Here is a 20,883-nt window from a genome sequence, read left to right on the forward strand (position 1 = left end):
CTGCCTAATTATGCCGAGTTTGTGACCTTCTTTGTCGTACGGATCGAAGATGACATATTCACGATCTTCGTTTATATATACAAGCGGTGTCTGCGATGTTTTTCCATCAATAACTGCTCGTTCAAACAGATCACCTTTCAAAAATGCAAGTCCCCCTCCCTTATCCTGAATACAAAATGTAAGGAAGAGAAGAAACGGGCACTATAAATCATCAACTATAGTAAAGAATTCACTGATGCACTAGACATATGTCTATGATTTTAAAATTTAATATATTCAAGAATGCAATAAAAAAAAAGTCAAATACAATTGAACAGCCTTCTAGTACTCACTTTGCTATAAAGTAAATGAAGGCCTAAAAGAGGAATAACCTTGATGCCTGAGATGGATTTGATTATTTCCGTTCAAGGGGTCTTCACCCAATTGCTTTTTCCAATATTGGCTCATCCTCATCAATCATGTGATATATTTTTGTCAAAACAGTGTTTGTGAAATAAGGATTAGTATCGAAATAAAACTCAAGCTTGAATCCGTTTGGGTTGTCTATCCTGCTCCACTTGATATCTTTGAGAAACTTGAGAGCACCTTCATCACGTTCTGAAATCTATTTCACAAAGACTTAAAATTAGCTTGGTTGCAAGACATAAAATAAACATTTAAAAGAAAAAAGGAGTTACTATTGAATAGAACCAACTAACCTATTAAGCTAACACTAAGACTTGGTTGTAAGACATAAAATAAACATTAAAAAAAAGGAGTTACTATTGATAGATCCAACTAACCTTTTCAGTTAACACTTCATTGTTTTTCATTGCATTGAGCCAAAAAGCAGGTACTCCTTTTTCTACAAAACCAAATCAAAATATTATCAATGAATGAATTGAAATGCTATTTAAAGAAAAGGTGTAATCTTGTAATTAGTACCTTCATCCTCTTCAGCACTTGTAGTTTTCTCCTCTGCTATTCCTTCAACTTCAGTGACACCATTAACTATCTCAAAGCGCTGCATCCATTAAGAAATGGTTGAGGGATATAGATTTTTTTTCCTTTTTTTGGTAAAAGGATTACATAAAATAGAATGTAATCACATAAAATGGCTCCGCAGATCACAGTGTATTAAGACCCACAGATTCCTATCAAAATGTAAAAGAAATGAACATTCTTGCTCTTGGTCCAATCATAAGACTGGCTGTATTTTCCTTTTGTCAATTGGGGGTTTAGCTTGTTTGCTTTTATTTGATCCAAATACCCGAATGGGGTATATGTTCAGTTTACAGTTTTTTATTTTAATTCATTCAGGGGAAACAAGCTATCAGTTGAAGTATATCATGCAAAAACAAACTGAAATAATGAAGTAATGTACAATATAAAAACTGTAGAGATAAATATAATAGGGGGTGTTTGAGCAAGACAGCAACAAATTGTAAGCCCGGTCATATGAAAACTGTAACATATACAAGTAGTGCATAGAAAACATAATAGGGGGTGTTTGAGCAAGCCAGCAACAAATTCAAGGTTCGATGATAATCAGTAACAAATTCAACTCTGATGATTTTTAGCAAAGAAAAAAAATTCGGTGATTATTCAGCAAGACAGCAACAAATTCAAGATTCAATCACTAACAAATTAATTGATTACCAATTCAACATCATCTCAAAATACAGGGAGAATGGAATATGAAAAAGGGAGAACAGTGAAAGTGATGATGCATGGACTTACCAAGGGCGACTGGGTGACGAAGAGAACCCGACCCCAGAAGAAGACGAGCAACGAAGCAAGTGACGATCCTATGACTGTCCACGATCCACTGCGACTCGCGACGGCGAGTACTTGAAACCAGAAGACCACGAGCGACAACGATTCGATGAGTGCTTCTGTCGCCGGCGAGGAGGAGCCCAGGAAAGGCCGCGAGACGTTAAAACGCCGGTGACGAGAGAAGAGGAGCAATGAGATGCCGGTGAGTGTGAACGAGTAGAGACTCTAGTGAGACCGAGAGAGACTCTAGTGGCAGTGAGAGAAGAGAGAGTTTGAGTCTCAGAATTAGGAATGAGAGAGACGTTCGTTGAGAGTGTGTTGGTGAGAAACCCAAGAATATGAAGACATGAAGCTCTATTCTTTTATTTTTTTCTCAGTTTTTCAGATGATATTTTTTTGTATGAACAATTAGAGATGAGAGTTGTATGAGAACCCAACAAATAAAGAATAAAGTGATTTTGTTTAGTACTTTTTAAATTTATTTATTTTTTTGGTATGAATAATTGATTAGGATTTATGAAGAGACAAATGATTTTGTTAAATGTATTTTTGTTTTTGTTTTTTAGATTTTTAAATTTTAAAATTATAAAATTAAACAATTTAATTAATCTAAAAGAATAATTTTTGTCTAATATATACAAAAAAGGATATTTAGGTCTTTTTATAAAATTAAATAAATAAATATTTTTTTATTTAATTAAAAGAGTGTTTTAGTAAAAGTGATAATATAATATATATTTAAAAAAATTAAATGCTGATGTGAAAAATAAATTTTACATACCTTATTATTACTTGTCCATATTTTAAATGTATTGATACGTATGAATTTATCATCGTACCATAATAAACACCTATTTTTATTCGTCTGTTTGTTGAAAATGATTCAGGAGAGAGAGACGAGGTTCAAAAATTTTATATAAGGATAAAGATGAGATGTGTGATCCAGATTAACTCTTAAAAGATAATTATCAAAAGTGGTAATTCTCTTATCACAAATTTTTACTTTATTTGAATAATTGGCTCATATACCAGTATTTATGCCACTATAAAATATTTTGGTATAGTTTATTAGAGTAAGGAGTATTGGTAAAAATCTTATGCCGGTTGAATTTGGATCCAATAATCATATGATCTCAACGTTACTTTTGACATTTTGAACTACTTTAACCTTTTAATAATAATATATTATTATATTATTATATTTTTTTATTATAGAATTGACCCAACCTGTTAATCTAAAGTGAGCCATGTCATGCAGATTTCACGAATTCTAATTACAGAAATTCCAAAGAAACATTTTACAGAAAAACTGGGTTATTACACCCAATATGACTTGAGTCTCTAGAGATTAAAGTATCTTTTTACTCTCTTTTGTTAGCATTTTATTGAGGGGTATGTTCTTATTGTTTTAGCCAGCCTAAAATCCAGACTTAGGGCTAATGCATGAATACTCGGGATGTTGTATGTTCATATAGTATATGTACTCTATACATTTTTTGTGTAAGAGGGATAACTGTATCTGGGTTATTATGACTTCTTGTAATCTTTGTGATGTATCAATTGAGCATTGGTGGCACTATGTATGATATGATTGTTTATATATATATATATATATATATATATATATATATATATATATATTAATGGTTAAAAATGACTAATAAGAGCTGATTTTTAAATAAAATAGTGACACTTGGTGAGTTTGGTTTTACAACTTTTTAATATTCTAAAGGGTTAAATGAGTGTGCAATAATTATTGGAAAGTTATCTTGTGGATAGAATTGTCATTTGAAATTATCTTATGTATTGTTGGGTCTTGAACAAAAATATTATTGAGCTATTATACAAAATAAAATTAAAACTACTCAAGTATAAGGTCTAATAATTTTTTTGGCACGATTGTAAAATAAAGTTTATTTTTTAATAATTTATTCCTTAATTTGTTTGTATTTCTCTAAAAAAAATAACCGCAAAAAATATTATGATACCCTAAAAATTTTATTAAGGAAACAAAATTAGTATTTTTTTATGAGATATATTTGTAAGCTTTATTTTTTATATTTGTTTAAAAAATTGTTGGATTGTGAGAGTGCTCGTTTTTTTTAATAATTATACAAAAAAATAATAATGAATTAATATAAACATATTAACATTTGTAAAATATATGTTATAAATATTAAAATCAGTCACCTGTATAAAATATATATTATAATATAAATACATATTTATTATCTATTATATACTATCGATTTTACAATTAAAATATGTCACATCTCATTTTTTCATTGCAATTATAATCAATTTTTTCTCTCTAAAATTAAAGAGTTATCTTCTCCTCTCTCTCTCTCCTTTTCTCTATCTCTCTCATTCCTTTACTCACTCTATCTCTCTTATATATCATTATCAATTACTAATTACAAATTTGACAATCAAAATATACAACATGGCATTCTCTAATTACATTCAAACAAGATTAAAATTTTAAAATTGAATATAGCTATATTATATATTATATTTATACATTACTAACTAATTTAATAACTAAAATGTGTCACATGACACTCTCTTATTAAAATTTAAAGAAAATATTTTTCTCCAAAATGACTAAATCTCCTTCTTACATTCTCTTATCTACCTCTTTTTTTCTATTTCTCTCTATCCTTCGCACTCTATATATAATTTATATTTTATATTATAAATTTGACAAATCTAAATGTGCCACGAAATATTTTTTTATTGTAATTAAAATAAAAAAATTTTTAACTTCAAAAATTAACAAACTCCTACTCCCATGCTTCTTTTTTATCTTTCTCTCTCTTTTCTCTTATTTTCTATTTTTCTCTACCATTTTGTTCTACAAAAAATAAAATTAACAACATAATATAATTTAAATAAAAAATTTTATTATATACATATTTTTTATTTAGCTTTAATTTTTTACTACTTATCTTTCTAATTTATGTTTTTACTTTTTTTTCAATTATTTATTGTATATAATTTAAAAAATACTAATATTGTGATTAAAAGTTAGAATTGATATAAATTTTTTTATGCTAATATCTAATTATATTTTTATATATATAGAGTAACAAATATTATTTTTAAATAACAAGCATAAAAATTAATTATTTTTATTTGTACAACAAACTTAACACCTAATTAAATATAAGAGTATACAAGTTAAATTCTTTCAAATTTTAGATAACAAATGTTAAATTAATTATTATTAAAAAATTAAACTCTTTCATACGAAATACTAAAAAATGTATTGTTAATTTTGGAAGCTAAAGAAAAATTTTATTTTATTACAATAAAAGAATATTTGGCGGCATATTTTGATTTGTCAAATTACTAATATAAAATATAAATTATATATAGAGTGCGAATGATAGAGAGAAACAAAAAAAAAGAGAGATAGATTAGAGAATATAAGAAGGAGGTTTAGTAATTTTGGAAGAAAATATTTTCTCTAAATTTTAATAAGAGAGTGTCATATGACACATTTTAGTTATTAAATTAGTTAGTAATATATAAATACAATATATAATATAGCTATATTCAATTTTAAAATTTTAATTTTATTTGAATGTAATTAGAGAATGCCATATTGTATATTTTGATTGTCAAATTTATAATTAATAATTAATAATGATATATAAAAAAGATAGATTGAGTAAAAGAATGAGAGAGATAGAGAAATGGTGAGAGAGGAGGAAAGAATTATTTAATTTTAGAAAAAAATTTATTTTAATTGCAATAAAAAAGTGACATGTGACACATTTTGGTTGTAAAATTAGTAGTATATAATAGATATAATAGATATAATAGATGTGTATTTATATTTTAATATATATTTTATATTAATAGCTGACTTTAGTGACTAATTTTAATGTACATATAGCATAACCCTTTATTTAGTGAAGTTTTAGTCTTGCATGGAATGGTTAATTCCATTGAAAAAAATTTCTACTGTAAATTTTACACAGAATCAATTCTGCAATCAAATCACAAATTTACTGAATGATTAATTTACAAAGAGAAAGAGATTTTATTATTTGAACCTAAATTTAAAAAAAATTGTGATTGTTTAGTTTGAATTTTGGTCTTTTTTAAATTTATGTTTTTTTATCTCTCTTACACAATTATATATTGACATGTATTTTGTAGTACCCTAATTTTTACACGTCATGATCGTACCAAAAGTGAGGCGTTACTAACCTGTTTTTCTTATTTACTATTTAATATTGAACCTTTAGTTCAATTTCGCGTTTCAATTTTAGTGAAACACATTTATCAAATAACACCAAGTAATAATAATTACATAATTATTAATAATAAAAAATACCATACAAATAAATTCAATAACAAATTCGAATACAACATCTATCCCTCTGGATAAAATAAAATCCTAATCGGTAAAGGCGAGGGAACTCTATGAAGACAACTCAACACATAACTTAGCTCAAATAAGACTAATAATCGCCCGCAACTTCAAACTGAGTTTTCAAACCTGTGTCAGTGAAAGGGTGAAAGATTTTGGGGTGAGAACAAACCACACGTTCTCAGTAGGGAATAGCGAGTGCTGTAAAAATAAATATACAAAGTAATATACAAATAGTTAACTCATAACCCAAAAACAGCTTTCTTTATTAAACCCTTAAAATCCTTCCAAAGTCTTACCTGAAGCCGGGTAAACCCTTTTCCTTAAACCACATTACTTAAATAAAATCTCCGTCACATTAATAATTCCTCGTCCTTAGACAATATTCCTCAATTGCCGCAATATCTAATAAGCCAGCATCGCAAATAATCCTAAACCCAATCCACAAACATCAGCCCCTATCACATTATTAAGTCCACAGCGCAAGTAAAGTGTCCAGTCAAGTACACAAGCAAGACACCAAGACAGCAGCACAATCACAAATAAACAAGATAAACAACCATAATCAAATGCAAATACGCAAACAATATGATGCATGTCTGTCCTAAGCAGGCCATGAACTCAGGCGTCGGTTGTCTACCTACAACCCGATATTACTCGGGACAAACCCCGAATATGGTTCATTTACCGTGTCAGTTAGGCACAATTATTATCATGGGCGAACCCATGTCAGTTAAGATATCTTGGCATCACGGTAATAACAGACTATCAGTTAGGCGAACCATCCCGCATTAGCAACCTTAGGCTATCAGTTAGGCGGGCACTTTCGCATTAGCAACCATAGGCTATCAGTTAGGCGGACATTCCCGCTTTAGCAATTTCAGGCTATCAATTAGGTGGGCACTTTCGCATTAGCACTTTGGCACAAAAGTTCATTTAACATACACTTTTCAAGCATCTAACATATTCATTCTTTCTCATTTCTTTCCTCCTAAGTATCTATTTCCTCCATTAGTTCTTATTTCCTTTCTTTTTATTATGCCTCCACATCACCAATTTACATACCCACACCTCCCCATCACTTATATTATTAAACGTACTTCCGTATCACCTCTTAATTATACATACCTCCACCTCACCAAATAATCAATCACACCTATTCTCCATCATGCTAATACTAAAATTCATTACTATCCACTTCCACAAGCATAAATTCCAGCATCAAACTCAATCTCAACTCAAATTCAATTTGTAAACTTAATTCACATTTCAATTTATCAAGTAACACCAAATTGACCAATATTCACAATCATAATACAACCAATTTTAGTCAATTAGACACACAAAACACGTATAAATTATGTGTAATTACTCAATAAATTTTTTGGCATTTTTAAATAAAAAACTATTAATTTTAAAATGAAACCCCCTACCTCCATACGAAATTAAAATTAACAAAAATTTTGAAAAAATTTTCTGACCGAGTTGCTGAAGAAGGAAACGTCAGAAATCATTTGTATCTTTTCGAATTCCAATTAGTCAAACTTAAGGAGAAGAGGAGTTGTGTCATCATCAACTTTTACTGGACAAAAATAATACCAAAGTATAGAAGAGGAGAATACAAATATTTTTATTGGATTAGATTTTTTATTAGAGTTACAGACTACAAAAATCGGAGCCGAAAGTTTACGGTGCCATTGTTTTCTTGTTCTCTCTCACTCACGACATTCTCTTTATTTTCCCAAAGAAAATGGTTCAGTATTGCTTGGAGAAGGAATGGTTAATGAAAGAAGAATAGATTATTAGTGTTAAGGTGACACATGAAAGACTTATGTGTCGTTGGTTTTATATATATATATATATATATACACATGCATATAAAGCTTAACAAGTCACATTCCATTTTTTTATTCTTTCATTCCCTTAAAGGCTTTCTACCAATAATAATAATAATAATAATAATAATAATAATAATAATAATAATAATGATGATAGTTTAATATTAATAATAATAATAACGATAGTAATAATAATAATCATAACAATGATAATAATACTAATAGTAATAATAAGAACAATAAAAATTAATTTAATTTTTGTTTTATTAAATTATTTTTTGATAAATAATCAAATTTAATAAAATAAATAATAATTAAATTAAATTTTAATAATCATAAAAATTTATTTAATTATTTTTGTTAAAAATAATTTTTTTAAAAATTATATCTCAATATAATATATTAGCTCATAAATAACTAATTATTTAATTTTTAAAAATTTGGGTCTTACATACTTTTTTTATATTATATAAAAGATAATCAATAAAATATAATGGCACAAAATATTTGCAAAAACACTATTATTAAACATATTAAAATAACAAAAAGATACTTTTTAATTATTAAATTTTTTGATATGTTAATTAAGTTATTAAAATTTTATTAATATACTAACTTTACAAATTTTAATATATTTACATTAATTCATTATTATTTTTTGTATAATTATCAAAAAAAAGAACACTCTCACAATTCAACAATTTTTTAAACAAATATAAAAAAATAAAGCTTACAAATATATCTTGTAAAAATATACTAATTTTGTTCTTTTAATAAAATTTTTAGGGTATCACAATATTTTTTATGGTTATTCTTTTTTTGTAGAAATACAAACAAATTAAGGAACAAATTATTGAAAAAATAAACTTTATTTTACAGTCGTAACAAAAAAATTATTGGATCTTATATTTGAGCAGTTTTGATTTTATTTTGTATAATAGCTCAATAATATTTTTGTCCAACACCCAACAACACATACATAAGGTAATCTCAAATAATAATTCTATCCACAGGATAATTTCTAATAATTATTGCACACTCACTTAACCCTTTAAAATATTGTACACAAGCTTTCAAAAATTAGTTTCTGCGTACGCAGGTCTTGCTCGTGTATGTGGGATGCCTGGGTAGTGCCCTGTTCCCGCATCACATGTAGGTTCTTACATACGCATGTCTCCATTTTTCTTTAAAATGGCTAAATTGCAAAAAACTAGATTTTTACAGCAACTTTAAACGTGCTTAACTTTTTCGTTTTAAATGATTTTTTCATTTGTTTTTCAAACAGCATAAACTTTACGAACCCAAATTTCTATTTAAATCAAATTTAATAAAATTTGAGGGTTCGAAAACCAAGTTATGGTCTACAGAAATTGGTCAAAATCACCTTTTTGCGAAAAACACCAAATATGCTTTCCAGATTCTAAATTCTATAGCATAATCTTAAAACCAAAACAACTCTAAAAATCATGTCCATCTATTTCCAAACACCTCTCATCATCAATACATACAAATCTCATCAACATACTAAAAATATTCAATCCAATTACTGTCATTATTCCTCAATTTCATCATCACAATTTACTATCATCATCAATAATTATCAAAAATCAATGCATTCTTATTACAAACTCAACAATCTCATAATAAATACTAAACCTTAATAAATTCACATGGTTCAACCGATTACAGTCAACTAACTTAAATTTTCACACAAAATTATATACTATTTACGAGAAACCAAAATCATACCTTAGCCAATTCATTCCTAAACTCGGAACGCCTTTAATACCATAATTCCACAAAAGTTCAAGGCACCAAACGTATACCAAACAGAAAACCTAGCCTCTAAGCTCAAATTCAAGCTTTCAACTTCATCAATTTGGTTCCAATTTACATATATACAATATAATTCCACACAAATATCACTAAAATTAATATAGGAGATTTGCTAATTTAATATTTTTACAAAGGTTAGAGATTTCTCACCTTACCGATAGACGTTTGGGACATGACCCAGCAAATTTTCATGAATTTTAAAGGGGAAAAATTGGACACAAAATTAGAAATTTCTTACCAAATTGTTCAGTGAATTTTGTAAAGAATTTTGAAATGAATGTGTGGCCGCTGACAACTTATCAATCGGAGCTTCAAATTGAAAGTTATGGTGAATTGAAATTAGATCAAGGGTTTGAGTTCCTCTTCTTCTCCTCCTTTCTTGTTTCAGCATGTTCCCCTCTGATTTGGGGAAAGAAAGAGCTGAGCTCTTTCATTAAAGTGTTATATTTGGTAGCTAGAGATTGAAACTAAAGTTTCAGTTTCATGATACAAAATTTCAATTCCTTCAATACCTCTAAAAAGTGGGGATATTGAAGACTAAAATTTTTGGAGATCGAGATTAAAACTTTAATAATATTTATTTTTAAAACTACGATCATCCAACTTTTCAAATTCTAAATCTAACTTCCCACTTTTCTTTTTCCTCCCAAACCATACCTCCTTCTCTTGCAACTTCCATCTCCATCGCCACCTCTACCTCCACCTCTAGCATCTCTATTCCACTCCTGCATCTTCATTCTTGTAAATGATTGATATTAAGTGTAACAGCAAACCATTCGTAGTAACAATGATTTCTTGCCTAAAAGAATTATATCGAAATGTTGAATTACTAATTTTATTCTTATTATTTTTATCATTATTTGTTTAATGCATGGGATGATAAAGCTATTCAAACTTAGATAGAATTACTAATTTTATTCTTATTATTTTTATCATTATTTGTTTAATGCATGGGATGATAAAGCTATTCAAACTTAGATAAAAGTAGGTTAATTATATTTTACACATCGTGACAAGGGAATTATACATCAATGCATTTTTGAACGTCAATCGCACATCGGTGACAATATTGAAGGCTAATAGTACACCTTCTTGAGATTGAACTTCACAGTGCCTAAATCCATGAATTTCTTCACTATATCATAATAATCATGAAGACTTATTCTAACGATATCAACGGGGGTGTTAAAAATGTTTTACCATCATTGCTGCTATTTCAATCAAGCTTTATATTATTGAATACAGTGTCTTTTGTTGCAAATTTTCATGTAAAAGCAAAAGAAAATTTTCCTGATTTTTCCTTAACAATCGCAATGGTGAAAAATATTCATGGTTTTCTCTTATTATTATTATTATTATTTTTGGGTGATGTATTTGCAATGAATAAGAGAAAGAGAAAGGAAAAAAGGAGAAAAGAAAAAGAAGAAATATTTAAATAATTTTGATTATTTCATTCTTTGTATTTATTTTAAATTAAATAGGATAATGAGACATAATTCAATCATGTACTTCACGCTAAATATAATATAGAAACTTAGTTTAGTTTTTATCTCTCAGTCTCTATTTTTCAGTTTCTGTCTCTCAGTTTTAATCACTACAAAAAAGAGAGTTATTTTAACATTCTTTTTTTTAACACCATAGTTAAATGTAAAATTAATATATATTTTTGACAAATATTACAAATGTCAAATTATCTATGTTTTCTTGATGAATAATTAGACTGGAGAAAATTTATCCTCAATTTTGACATTCATTTATTTTCAACTTACTCTACTATTCTTCTTTTTCGTTGAGCTCTGTCAATTTTGGCATCACACTGCTCTCAGTTTAGGATCATACTACTCATTTTTCATCTTCAAAATCTCAGTTTATTCTTCAATTTCAAGATCTCATCTCATTTTTTGTTGAAAATTTTTGTTGAGAATTTTTTATGGTCAATAAGTGTCAAAATAAATAGTATTTTTGACGGTTAATAAGTATCACAAAAAATATATTCTCAATTTTTTTTAACAAATTATTTTTGACGTCCAATATTTATTAAAATAAGATTTAACTTTTTTTTACAATTACTTATATGTTGAAAATACTATTTTTGACAAAATTTTTATTCACATCTTTTTATAGTTAAAATAGTGTCAAAATATATTTTTTTTGACGAATTTTAATTCTTTTTTAACACATATAATTTTAAAAAATAATCTATATTATTGTAGTGAATTTATGTGCCAAGTATAATTTTAGAGTCTATGTGTCTGTGTGATGTTTTCAAAAACAAACTGCCGTCTAAAAGTTCATGAAGACACAAAATGAATAAAATAGTAATGTTCTATATTCTAATTTAATCTTTCATATTTTATCACTTTATAACTTAATAATATTATAATTATGAAATAACAAATATTTAATATAATATCTTTTCAAAAAAGGTAGTTAAATGAATTATAAAATATTTATTTATAATAATCATTTATACTTATTTATTTAAATATTAAGAATATAATTTAATTATTTGTATTTATGTTTTTTTGTGTAGATTACTTTTGTGTTTTGTTATTTTTATGTATTTATTTATAATTATATATTATTTTATTGTAATTTAGTTATTTCAGTGGCTGATTAAACTTCTAAATCGAGGTATCAATAGTTTGAATGGTTTAATAACCATTTTGGTTTTTAAAACCTTGATTACAACGACATGATGTGAATTACTTGAGTATGGGTAGTAGAAATTAGGAATATGCATCTTCTCAAATTTTTTTTTAATAATTGAGAGAATAAGTGTGATTTTTCACCATTAATTTTATAAGTGGGATTAAGAATAAATATAAGAGAGAGAACAACAAAAAATTAAAGATCACACTTACACTCTTAATTTTTTTTAAACAATAAAAAAATCCATTTTCACAGAAATTATACCTATTGATACTTTTTCTGCTCTTTGCACGTGTATGATGGTGTACACAAATTGCAGCCGTCAATTTATATTCTTTAATTTTTTTATTTAAAAAAATTAAAAATTGCATCAAATGATTTTTTATTTTTTTTAAAATCATAAATTGCACTCAACATTTTTCTTTAATAAAAAATCGCACCCAATAATTTCTCTTCTAAAATCTTTTTAAAAAATTAGAAATCACACCTTGCTATTCTCTTACTTAAATCTTCTTTTATATTAAAAAAATTTAATTTTCATAAACTAATAATATAAAATTACGGAGTGATAAAACGGGTTAAATCCGTCGGACCGATCCGCCAAATTCGCTAAAAAAATGGATTGGGTTAAAATTTGGAACCCTTCAAATAAAAAAAAAATCCGCCAAACCCGTACCACCAAATTCATAAGTTTTGGCAGGACGGGATGGGTTGGCCTGCTGGACCAAAGGCTTTTATTTTATTTTATTTTTTTATTAAATAAAAAAATAATTACTACTAAAAAAGTAAAAATAATAATTATATAATTTTTAAGCACTTTTTTATTTTATTCTTCTTTTATTTGTTAATTTTATTTATTTTATTTTATAATTTCGTATATATACTTAAATCATGTAACTTATTTTTTAAAATAAAGACGGTTCTATTAACAAATATTATTTTGAATAATTTTATTGAAGTTAAAAATTTAAAAAATGATAGTAAAAAAATTTACATTATAATTTGATTATTTTTTATTTATATTTAATTTTTTAATTATTATTTTTTATTAATTTTAATAAAATTTATTTTTCAAAATAAAAAGAGTCAAGTGGACTAGCCCGCCAGCCCATCAATCCGCCACAAAGTGGGATGTGCTAGCATTTGAACCCACCTTAGTTGCTGGGGCGGGGTGGGCCTCCCTGTTTATGGTGCGGACCGACTCGCTTTGTCACCCTATGTAAAACGTTTTACACAATGGTACAATCACAACTATTTTCTTGGTTGATCATTGCACGTATAAAACGGTTTTACACTTGTATTAAAATTAAATTCATTAAGAAATTCTTAAAAATATAATATTTTAAATTTTACAAAAAATCTCTCATCATAGTTATCAGAATCAAACTGATTAGATTATTAGATTACTGGATCACTGATTTAACTAATTAGTCATAAATTGAATCAATTGATTTGGTCATGATTAAATAATTATATAAATTTAATTTAATTTTTTATTTTCATAATGAATATCTTAATTTATCAATTAATTTATATTTATTATATTCTTTAAGTATTTATAAATTTATATTTATTATATTTTTAAATATTTTAAAAAATAAAAGTAACAATCATTGAAATAGAAAATATATTATAACTAATAAAATATATATTTTTTAATTTATAAATATAATTTGATTTTATTTATGTAATACATTTTATGTATAAAAATAATTTTTTTTTTAGTTTAATTGAATTTGACGGGTAAGTTTAATTCGATTTTGGACGAATTACACTGGATTTTATCGAGTTTAACTAAATTTGTTTGGGTTAATTATTTGATCAGTTTAAATGATAATCCAACCAAAATTGATGATCTAATGACCCAATTTCGAATCTGATCGAATAGAATCGGGTTTGATAACTATACATCAAGCATATAAAGAAATTAGCCTCACATTTTAACTGCATTATTATCAAAATATGATGATCTATTGGAAATTTGTAACCCTAAAATTTTAAATGGAGTCAAACCCTTTTTTGGCTGTGGTTGTTGAAGTTAAAAGTTAAAACATCATACTATTGAAGTTAAAAAGTTAAAATTTAAAACACCTTCCTTGCTTTAATCGAAAAAGATAAGAGATTTTGATTCGGTAGGACTTAGGAGGTAGAAGAAGATTAGAGAAGAAATATTACGTCATAATAACTGCTATCACGTTAGTTGATTAATAGTGGTGGCAGTGGGTGGTGGTGGCGGCAGCGAGCGTGCTGTGTTTCTTGGATCTGAGTTCCGAGCAGTTCAAAGTGACAAGTGAAGAAGAAGAAGAAGAAGAAGAAGAAGAAGAAGAAGAAGAAGAAGAAGAGGAGGAGGAGGAGGAGGAGGATGACGCTATTTCACTTCTTTAACTGCGCGATTCTCACCTTCGGCCCCCACGCCGTCTACTATTCCGCCACCCCCTTGTATGTTTCAGATCTAATTTTTTCTCATTCTCTTTGCTTCCGTATATTTCTGTTTTTTGGATTCAGCTGCTTAATCACTTAACCCCTTCAAATTTCAATTATATGCCCTATAGCTTCTATTCGATCAAATAACCAACAATTGCAGCTTCTAGTTCTAATCCATACCTCATCACAAAGCCCCTATCAATTCATAGAACAAACTTGATTTCTCAAACTTTTTTTCCCTATTTATCACAAAGATATTGTGGACGGTCTTGTGTGTTAGTGCAGTAATGAGTTTGCGTTATGCAGATCTGAGTATGATACACTCGGCACCTCTATCAAAGCCGCTGTAGTTTATTTAGCAACTGCATTGGTTAAGGTTCGCGAATAGTTTGAATTCTCAATCATCTTCATTTTAAATTTAATATTTGCTGAAACTAAGACAGAATCTTTTTTCTTTTTTCTCTGCATACTCTGGCAGCTCATTTGTCTGGCTACTTTTCTCAAGGTATCTGAAAGCGATAGCTTCGATCCATATCAGGTATGTTTCTAAATTGCTTGAGTTCGTTTTCATTGTTGTGAGTTCAAGTTACAGTAGTAATGATAAATAGCTTTGTAATCGTGTTTTTCATTGCAATAGAATCAATTCATAAATTTGGTATTTTGCGGGTGTTTTCAGTATCATGAGTCATATTTGGTACACAATAGGTTTTTGCAAAATCATAATGGAGGAACCTCATTCTAGTTTTTGGTTCGCTCAAGAATGTAACTGTGTGTTATTCCATCCCATTTACATCTGATAAGTAGAATTGGTAAAAAATAGAGCAACAAACCCCAGTTATAACTGTGAAATTAGTTATAAATAAGGAACCTTGCTCCCTGTGACATCATGTTATCCGACATGCTAAATGGATACAGCTAGTTGTGCTTCTCATTTTAGTATTTGGTAAATGATATCACATAGTCATGACTGCTGAATTCCAGTTGATTTGAAGCATGGTCCTTTTAAAGGGGGTTTCCCTTACAAATAAGTTGAGGGATTGGGTAGCCATGTTTTGCCAATTAAATTAAGTAGAAACTCTTATCCTCCTTTTTTTTTGGGAAACTTGTAAGAAATCTTCTCTTTATCTTAATGCATGTCTTGATTTGTATATATGTAGGTGACTGTCTTTGTTCTCATGTTTCGTGGAGTGTGTGTTACATTTATTCCTTCCAGCCTAGGGGGAGGACCTTTTGTCTATTAAAAACCAACACTCAGAATATTAAGGCCGTTTCATCTTTTTCCCTCCCCTACCTAGTTACAGAGTCCTCATTCCTGCATGAAAGACATAGGATTAGGCAGTAACCATCATTTTGCATAACAATTGTTCTTTAAAATTGAGCCTCTGAAGTATATGACAACAGAGTGCAATGGCACATAACAATTGGTGGCTATGAATTTATCATCTGTGTTGAGCCATAGTCATTACGCATAATACCTTAAGTGATAACAAATGGCTTTATTTTTCAGGAATTATTAAAGGCTTTAATAGGTTTCATAGATGTTGCGGGACTTTATTTTGCCTTGGCCCAGTTGACTCACAGGAACATCTCTCAGAATCACAAATTCCAAGCAGTTGGACTTGGTATGTTTGGCAAGCTATATCATGTATAACAAAATGAATGTTATATTTATGTATATCATGGAAGTGATGTTCACTTTCTCATATCAGCAGCCGTTGTACTTCTTCCTTGTGTTACCCTGCATCTCTAATCCTTATTTCAGTGCTAATGGGACTTTTCTTGTGGCAGGTTGGGCATTTGCTGATTCTGTTCTACATAGATTGGCACCTCTTTGGGTGGGTGCTAGAGGATTAGAATTTACTTGGGATTACATTCTACAGGGCCTGGAGGCTAATGCAAATTTGGTACGTTATTTCTCTTAATGCTATAACTTCGGTTAGGTCAAGCTGAAGAAATGTAGTCAATATTCTCCATGAGTTTGGAACTTCTTATAATTCTACATTCTACATTGGTTACAATGCTAAAACAGTTTGTTGTTATATTATGTGCTATAGGTGAACACAATTTTAATTTGTATTCAGTTTATCTCTTATGTAATATCTGTGTTTTAAAGGGTTTTTGCTCTTATATCTACGCAGGTGTTGAGCATATCCCTCGCAGCACTGGGATCTTTAATGTGGCTACGTAAAAATAAACCCAAGACCCTCATTCCCATAATATATGTATGTGCAGGAATTGTAGCAACCATGCCATCAATCACAAGGTTCTTTCTTCACTCATTACAGTTAGTTTTTGTCAATCTGCAAGCCTGTAGATTTATTTTCACATTTTTTTCCCATGTACAAATCGTCCATTAGGTAAGATGGCCAAACATGTAGTGTTTGATGAAAGTATAACTGTATAAGATACATTGCTTAGCTAGATGGTATTCATTATTTAGTAAGTTATTAGTTGCACTTTTCGTGTTTCATTTTCCGTGGTGTTTGCTAAAATATGTCTTTGTGCAGCTATCTGAGGCGTGGATTGGGATGGCACTTTCCAAAAATCGTAGGTTTTGAACTCTTCACGTCGTTGGTGATGGCGTTTATAAGTTGGCAACTGTTTTCAGCTTGTCAAAGACCTTCACTGTGAGAAAGCTGATTAGTAATATAATGATAGAAGCGTGTTTGGTTATTGAATGGCTAGAGTCTTGATCCAGATTCTGCTTCTTAGCAACAGACTAGTGCGAACTGCCATGTTTCTTAAAAAGTTTTATTTATTTAGATGTTTGGTCAGTGATAATTTTTGGTAGTTTGATTTTATTTGGCACGCTTATCTGTATTCCCTGCGGTTAATTGTTGATTGCAATCTTTTTATAAAATTTTGATTACCACAAATTATATGATGTGGTTTACACTTTACACTATCATTACCTAAACGTTCTGCGTTTGATATAATTTCTGTACTTATCTTTATCTATACGCCAAATATTAACAAAAACATTCTCCACGACATTATAGTCATTGCAACAAAACATTCGGGATAACTTAAAGCAGAAACAAACGTTTAACACTTCCGAGGAAACGAAAAAACACTACATCCTACGAATTAATTCGGTACTCCTACGAAAAATCAATACATCCTTTTCACTGCAGGTAGTTAAAGTTATACTAAATCTTTACGCATATCGTAATTGGAGAGTTAAGTTCATTACCCTGTTCACAAAAATAATCTACTACAAATATCAGAGATTTGGGTGCAATTAGTGTTCTATCTTCTACTTGATGGTTAAAGTTAAAACAGGCCGAGACTGATGAAAAATTCATCTGAAGAGTTTAGAAGATTGTTAATGGTAGCAGTTCATGAATGATTAGGTGGTATCAATTATTGATGAGCAGAGACTAAATTACGAGAACCACAAAAATGGAACGTTGACAAATAAAAAGGTTATAATCCAAAGCAGAAGAAAAGCATTCGATATACAAAACATACAAGTATTATGAATATGAATATATTGCTACCATCTGAATTCTGATCCAGAGAGAGTTTACTCAGCCTCAGTCTCCTCCACCCAGGCTTCAACCCTAAGAAGAACAAAGCCAACAGCAACCCCAACAAGAACAAGACCGTTCATGATGGCAGCAATGGTGAATATCTCAGCTGCGGCATTGCAGGTGGATGAGAGAGCTCCTCCTTTTTTTCCATTTGAGGCCTTGTTGGCCTTCACTGAACTCACCATCTTAGCAAAACAATTCTCAGTGCTCAAAGGAAGACCCATAGAGACAACTCCATTTGTGGCCTTCAGACCCCCAAATGAGTTTAGGCCTCTTATGTGCACTACTTTGCTCATTCTCTTGTTGGTCTTGGCGGTTGTGGTGGTTGATGTCACCGTGGCTCCCGTGATGTTCTGATGAGCAGAGAGCACAGTTGTTGCCATGGCCATTTTCTTAGCTTGTTACCCTTTGCCTCAGCAAGTGCTAATAAGTGATGGTTATTAATTATTGGTGGATCAGTTAGCTTTAGCTGTGCTGTGTGGAGGAATGTGAAGAAAGATGATGATGATGAAGGGGTGGTAGGAAAAGTGAGTATTTATTTGGATAAGGGACTGAGATATTGATTGGCTGATAGGCCATAAATCACTATTGACGGATTATATGCTCATTCAATGGATTGGTGGGGCTACGATTTGCCTTTGCTACCGTCTCAATAGTCATTACCATTAACCTTGCCTAGTATACTAACAAAAATAGGTGGATACTACAATGAAGATGGCAAAAATATCTTCTCATGAAGATGCTTTGGTTAAAAGTGTGGTTTATTTATTTAGCCACACTTTAAACAAAAACAACACTTTTATAAATATCAAAATCTAACCATACAATCCATCATCCAAAGGTCAAAAAGAAATATACTCATATGAAGACAATTATGCCATCTTCATTGTAGTATCCACCACAAAAATAATATTCAAAAGTTTATATGATAGGGAAAAAAACTCTGAAATTTTTAAAAAGTTTAAAAACTTAAGAAATGATAAAATAATTTTTTTATAAATAACAAACAAATTTTATATTTAAAAATGACTTATGTATTTAATTTTATTTTTGTTATTTTTTTAATTTTTTTTTCAAAAATTTATTTATTGTTTGTATCTTTTAAAATTATGTCTCTCCCTAATATGACTTATGTAGTATTATTTTAATTATTTATCTAAAAATATTTTTCATACCAAGTGTCTACCTAAATTTAAGAGTGAAAAAATAAATGTAGATTTATAATTTAATCTAAGGATGATACGATTAACTTTGAAACAGACCTCAAGAAAAAAACAATTAACTCTAGCTATATTAACTAAAAGTCCCCAACTAAATTGTTCGATTGAAATTCCATAAGAGAAATAAGAATTTTATCTTTTTTATTTTAAAAATTTGAATTCAATTTTTTTTCTAAATTAAAAGACCTGATTTTACTTCATGAAAAATGGTTGGCATATATATGTACTATTTTTTTACTCACATTTTTTCTATTAAAAATGATTAATAAGAAAAGGTGAAAAATTTATCTTTATATTTTAAAAAAATATAAAACCATTGGATCCAAAATGCCAATAAGATTTAGACTTTTAATTAACCCATTCGGTTAAATAAGGCGGTTTGTCACGGTAAATTTTATAAAGTTAAATTTAACGGTATTTATGTAGTTTTCTGAAATGTTTGAGGATGTTCTAGATGGTTTCAAAACGTTTTAGAATGTTTTAGAAGGTCCCAGAATGCCCTAAAAAGTTCTAAAAGACTCTGGAAGGTTATAGAATATTCTAGAAGAGTGTGAGTATATCTAGAAGTATGAAGAATAATATGAAATAATCTAAAATAATTTAGAAAGTTGTAGTAGGATAGATATTTGTAGTGAAGGTTCTAGATGATCAATCTGAAACGTTGATTAGATTTAATCCTAACCATCCATTAAGGAGATGGATGACTATAAATAGGGGGTGAGAGTTAGAGTCTGGGGGTGTGAGTCATTTGCAACAAACACTTGTGTAACAAAGTATTTTTTTCTACCAAAACTTTCTTTATCTTGTGTTCTCTTATGTTCTTAGCTTTCTTGCTAAATACTGAGGGTTAGACTGACTTGGTCTTAACTCAAGAGGTTGAGTAAGTTCGAGTGCCAGCATGACAGCGTTGGAGTGTGTTTAAGGCCGTGACAATTTGGCATCGGAGCAAGGTTCGAGAGGGAGCACAAGTAGTTTGTGGATATGATTTCTACTGTAACCATGGAGCAAGTTGAGTCTCAAAGGGGAAGGGATCTATTCCTTCTCAATGGAAAAGCAAGAATGTACGCTCTTCAAGTGAGCGTAGAGGTAAGAACTCTAACTTCTTGGAAGAGAGAGTTTCGATATTGGAGAATGTTCTATCCCCTATGGATGAGCGCTTCCAAAGGATAGAACATGACAATACGTATCGGAAGAACTAGATGATTTCAAACAAAGCATGCTCCAAATCGAAGAGAAGCTTGAGA

General features: G+C 29.1%; 2 protein-coding genes and 1 pseudogene across 2 annotated transcripts; 1 reads left to right on the forward strand and 2 right to left on the reverse strand.

Moving 5' to 3' along the window:
* Positions 1 to 1,076: 1,076 nt before the first annotated feature.
* LOC112708607 (small nucleolar RNA snoR2/U65) lies at positions 1,077 to 1,187 on the reverse strand (annotated as a pseudogene).
* Positions 1,188 to 14,397: 13,210 nt separating this feature from the next.
* Positions 14,398 to 17,786, forward strand: LOC112705800 (uncharacterized). The gene is made up of 7 exons (XM_025756765.3): positions 14,398 to 14,901; positions 15,193 to 15,262; positions 15,365 to 15,424; positions 16,394 to 16,508; positions 16,675 to 16,790; positions 17,025 to 17,149; positions 17,394 to 17,786. The coding sequence occupies exons 1-7, from the start codon at positions 14,825 to 14,827 to the stop codon at positions 17,515 to 17,517; spliced, it is 687 nt and encodes a 228-aa protein (XP_025612550.1). The 5' UTR covers positions 14,398 to 14,824; the 3' UTR covers positions 17,518 to 17,786.
* Positions 17,787 to 18,296: 510 nt separating this feature from the next.
* On the reverse strand, positions 18,297 to 18,982 carry LOC112705801 (uncharacterized). The gene has a single exon (XM_025756766.3). The coding sequence runs from the start codon at positions 18,806 to 18,808 to the stop codon at positions 18,413 to 18,415; it is 396 nt and encodes a 131-aa protein (XP_025612551.1). The 5' UTR covers positions 18,809 to 18,982; the 3' UTR covers positions 18,297 to 18,412.
* Between the last annotated feature and the right edge of the window lie 1,901 nt (positions 18,983 to 20,883).

This window comes from Arachis hypogaea, chromosome 8 (genome assembly GCF_003086295.3).
Source record: "Arachis hypogaea cultivar Tifrunner chromosome 8, arahy.Tifrunner.gnm2.J5K5, whole genome shotgun sequence".
In the NCBI taxonomy this organism is placed as follows: domain Eukaryota; kingdom Viridiplantae; phylum Streptophyta; class Magnoliopsida; order Fabales; family Fabaceae; genus Arachis; species Arachis hypogaea.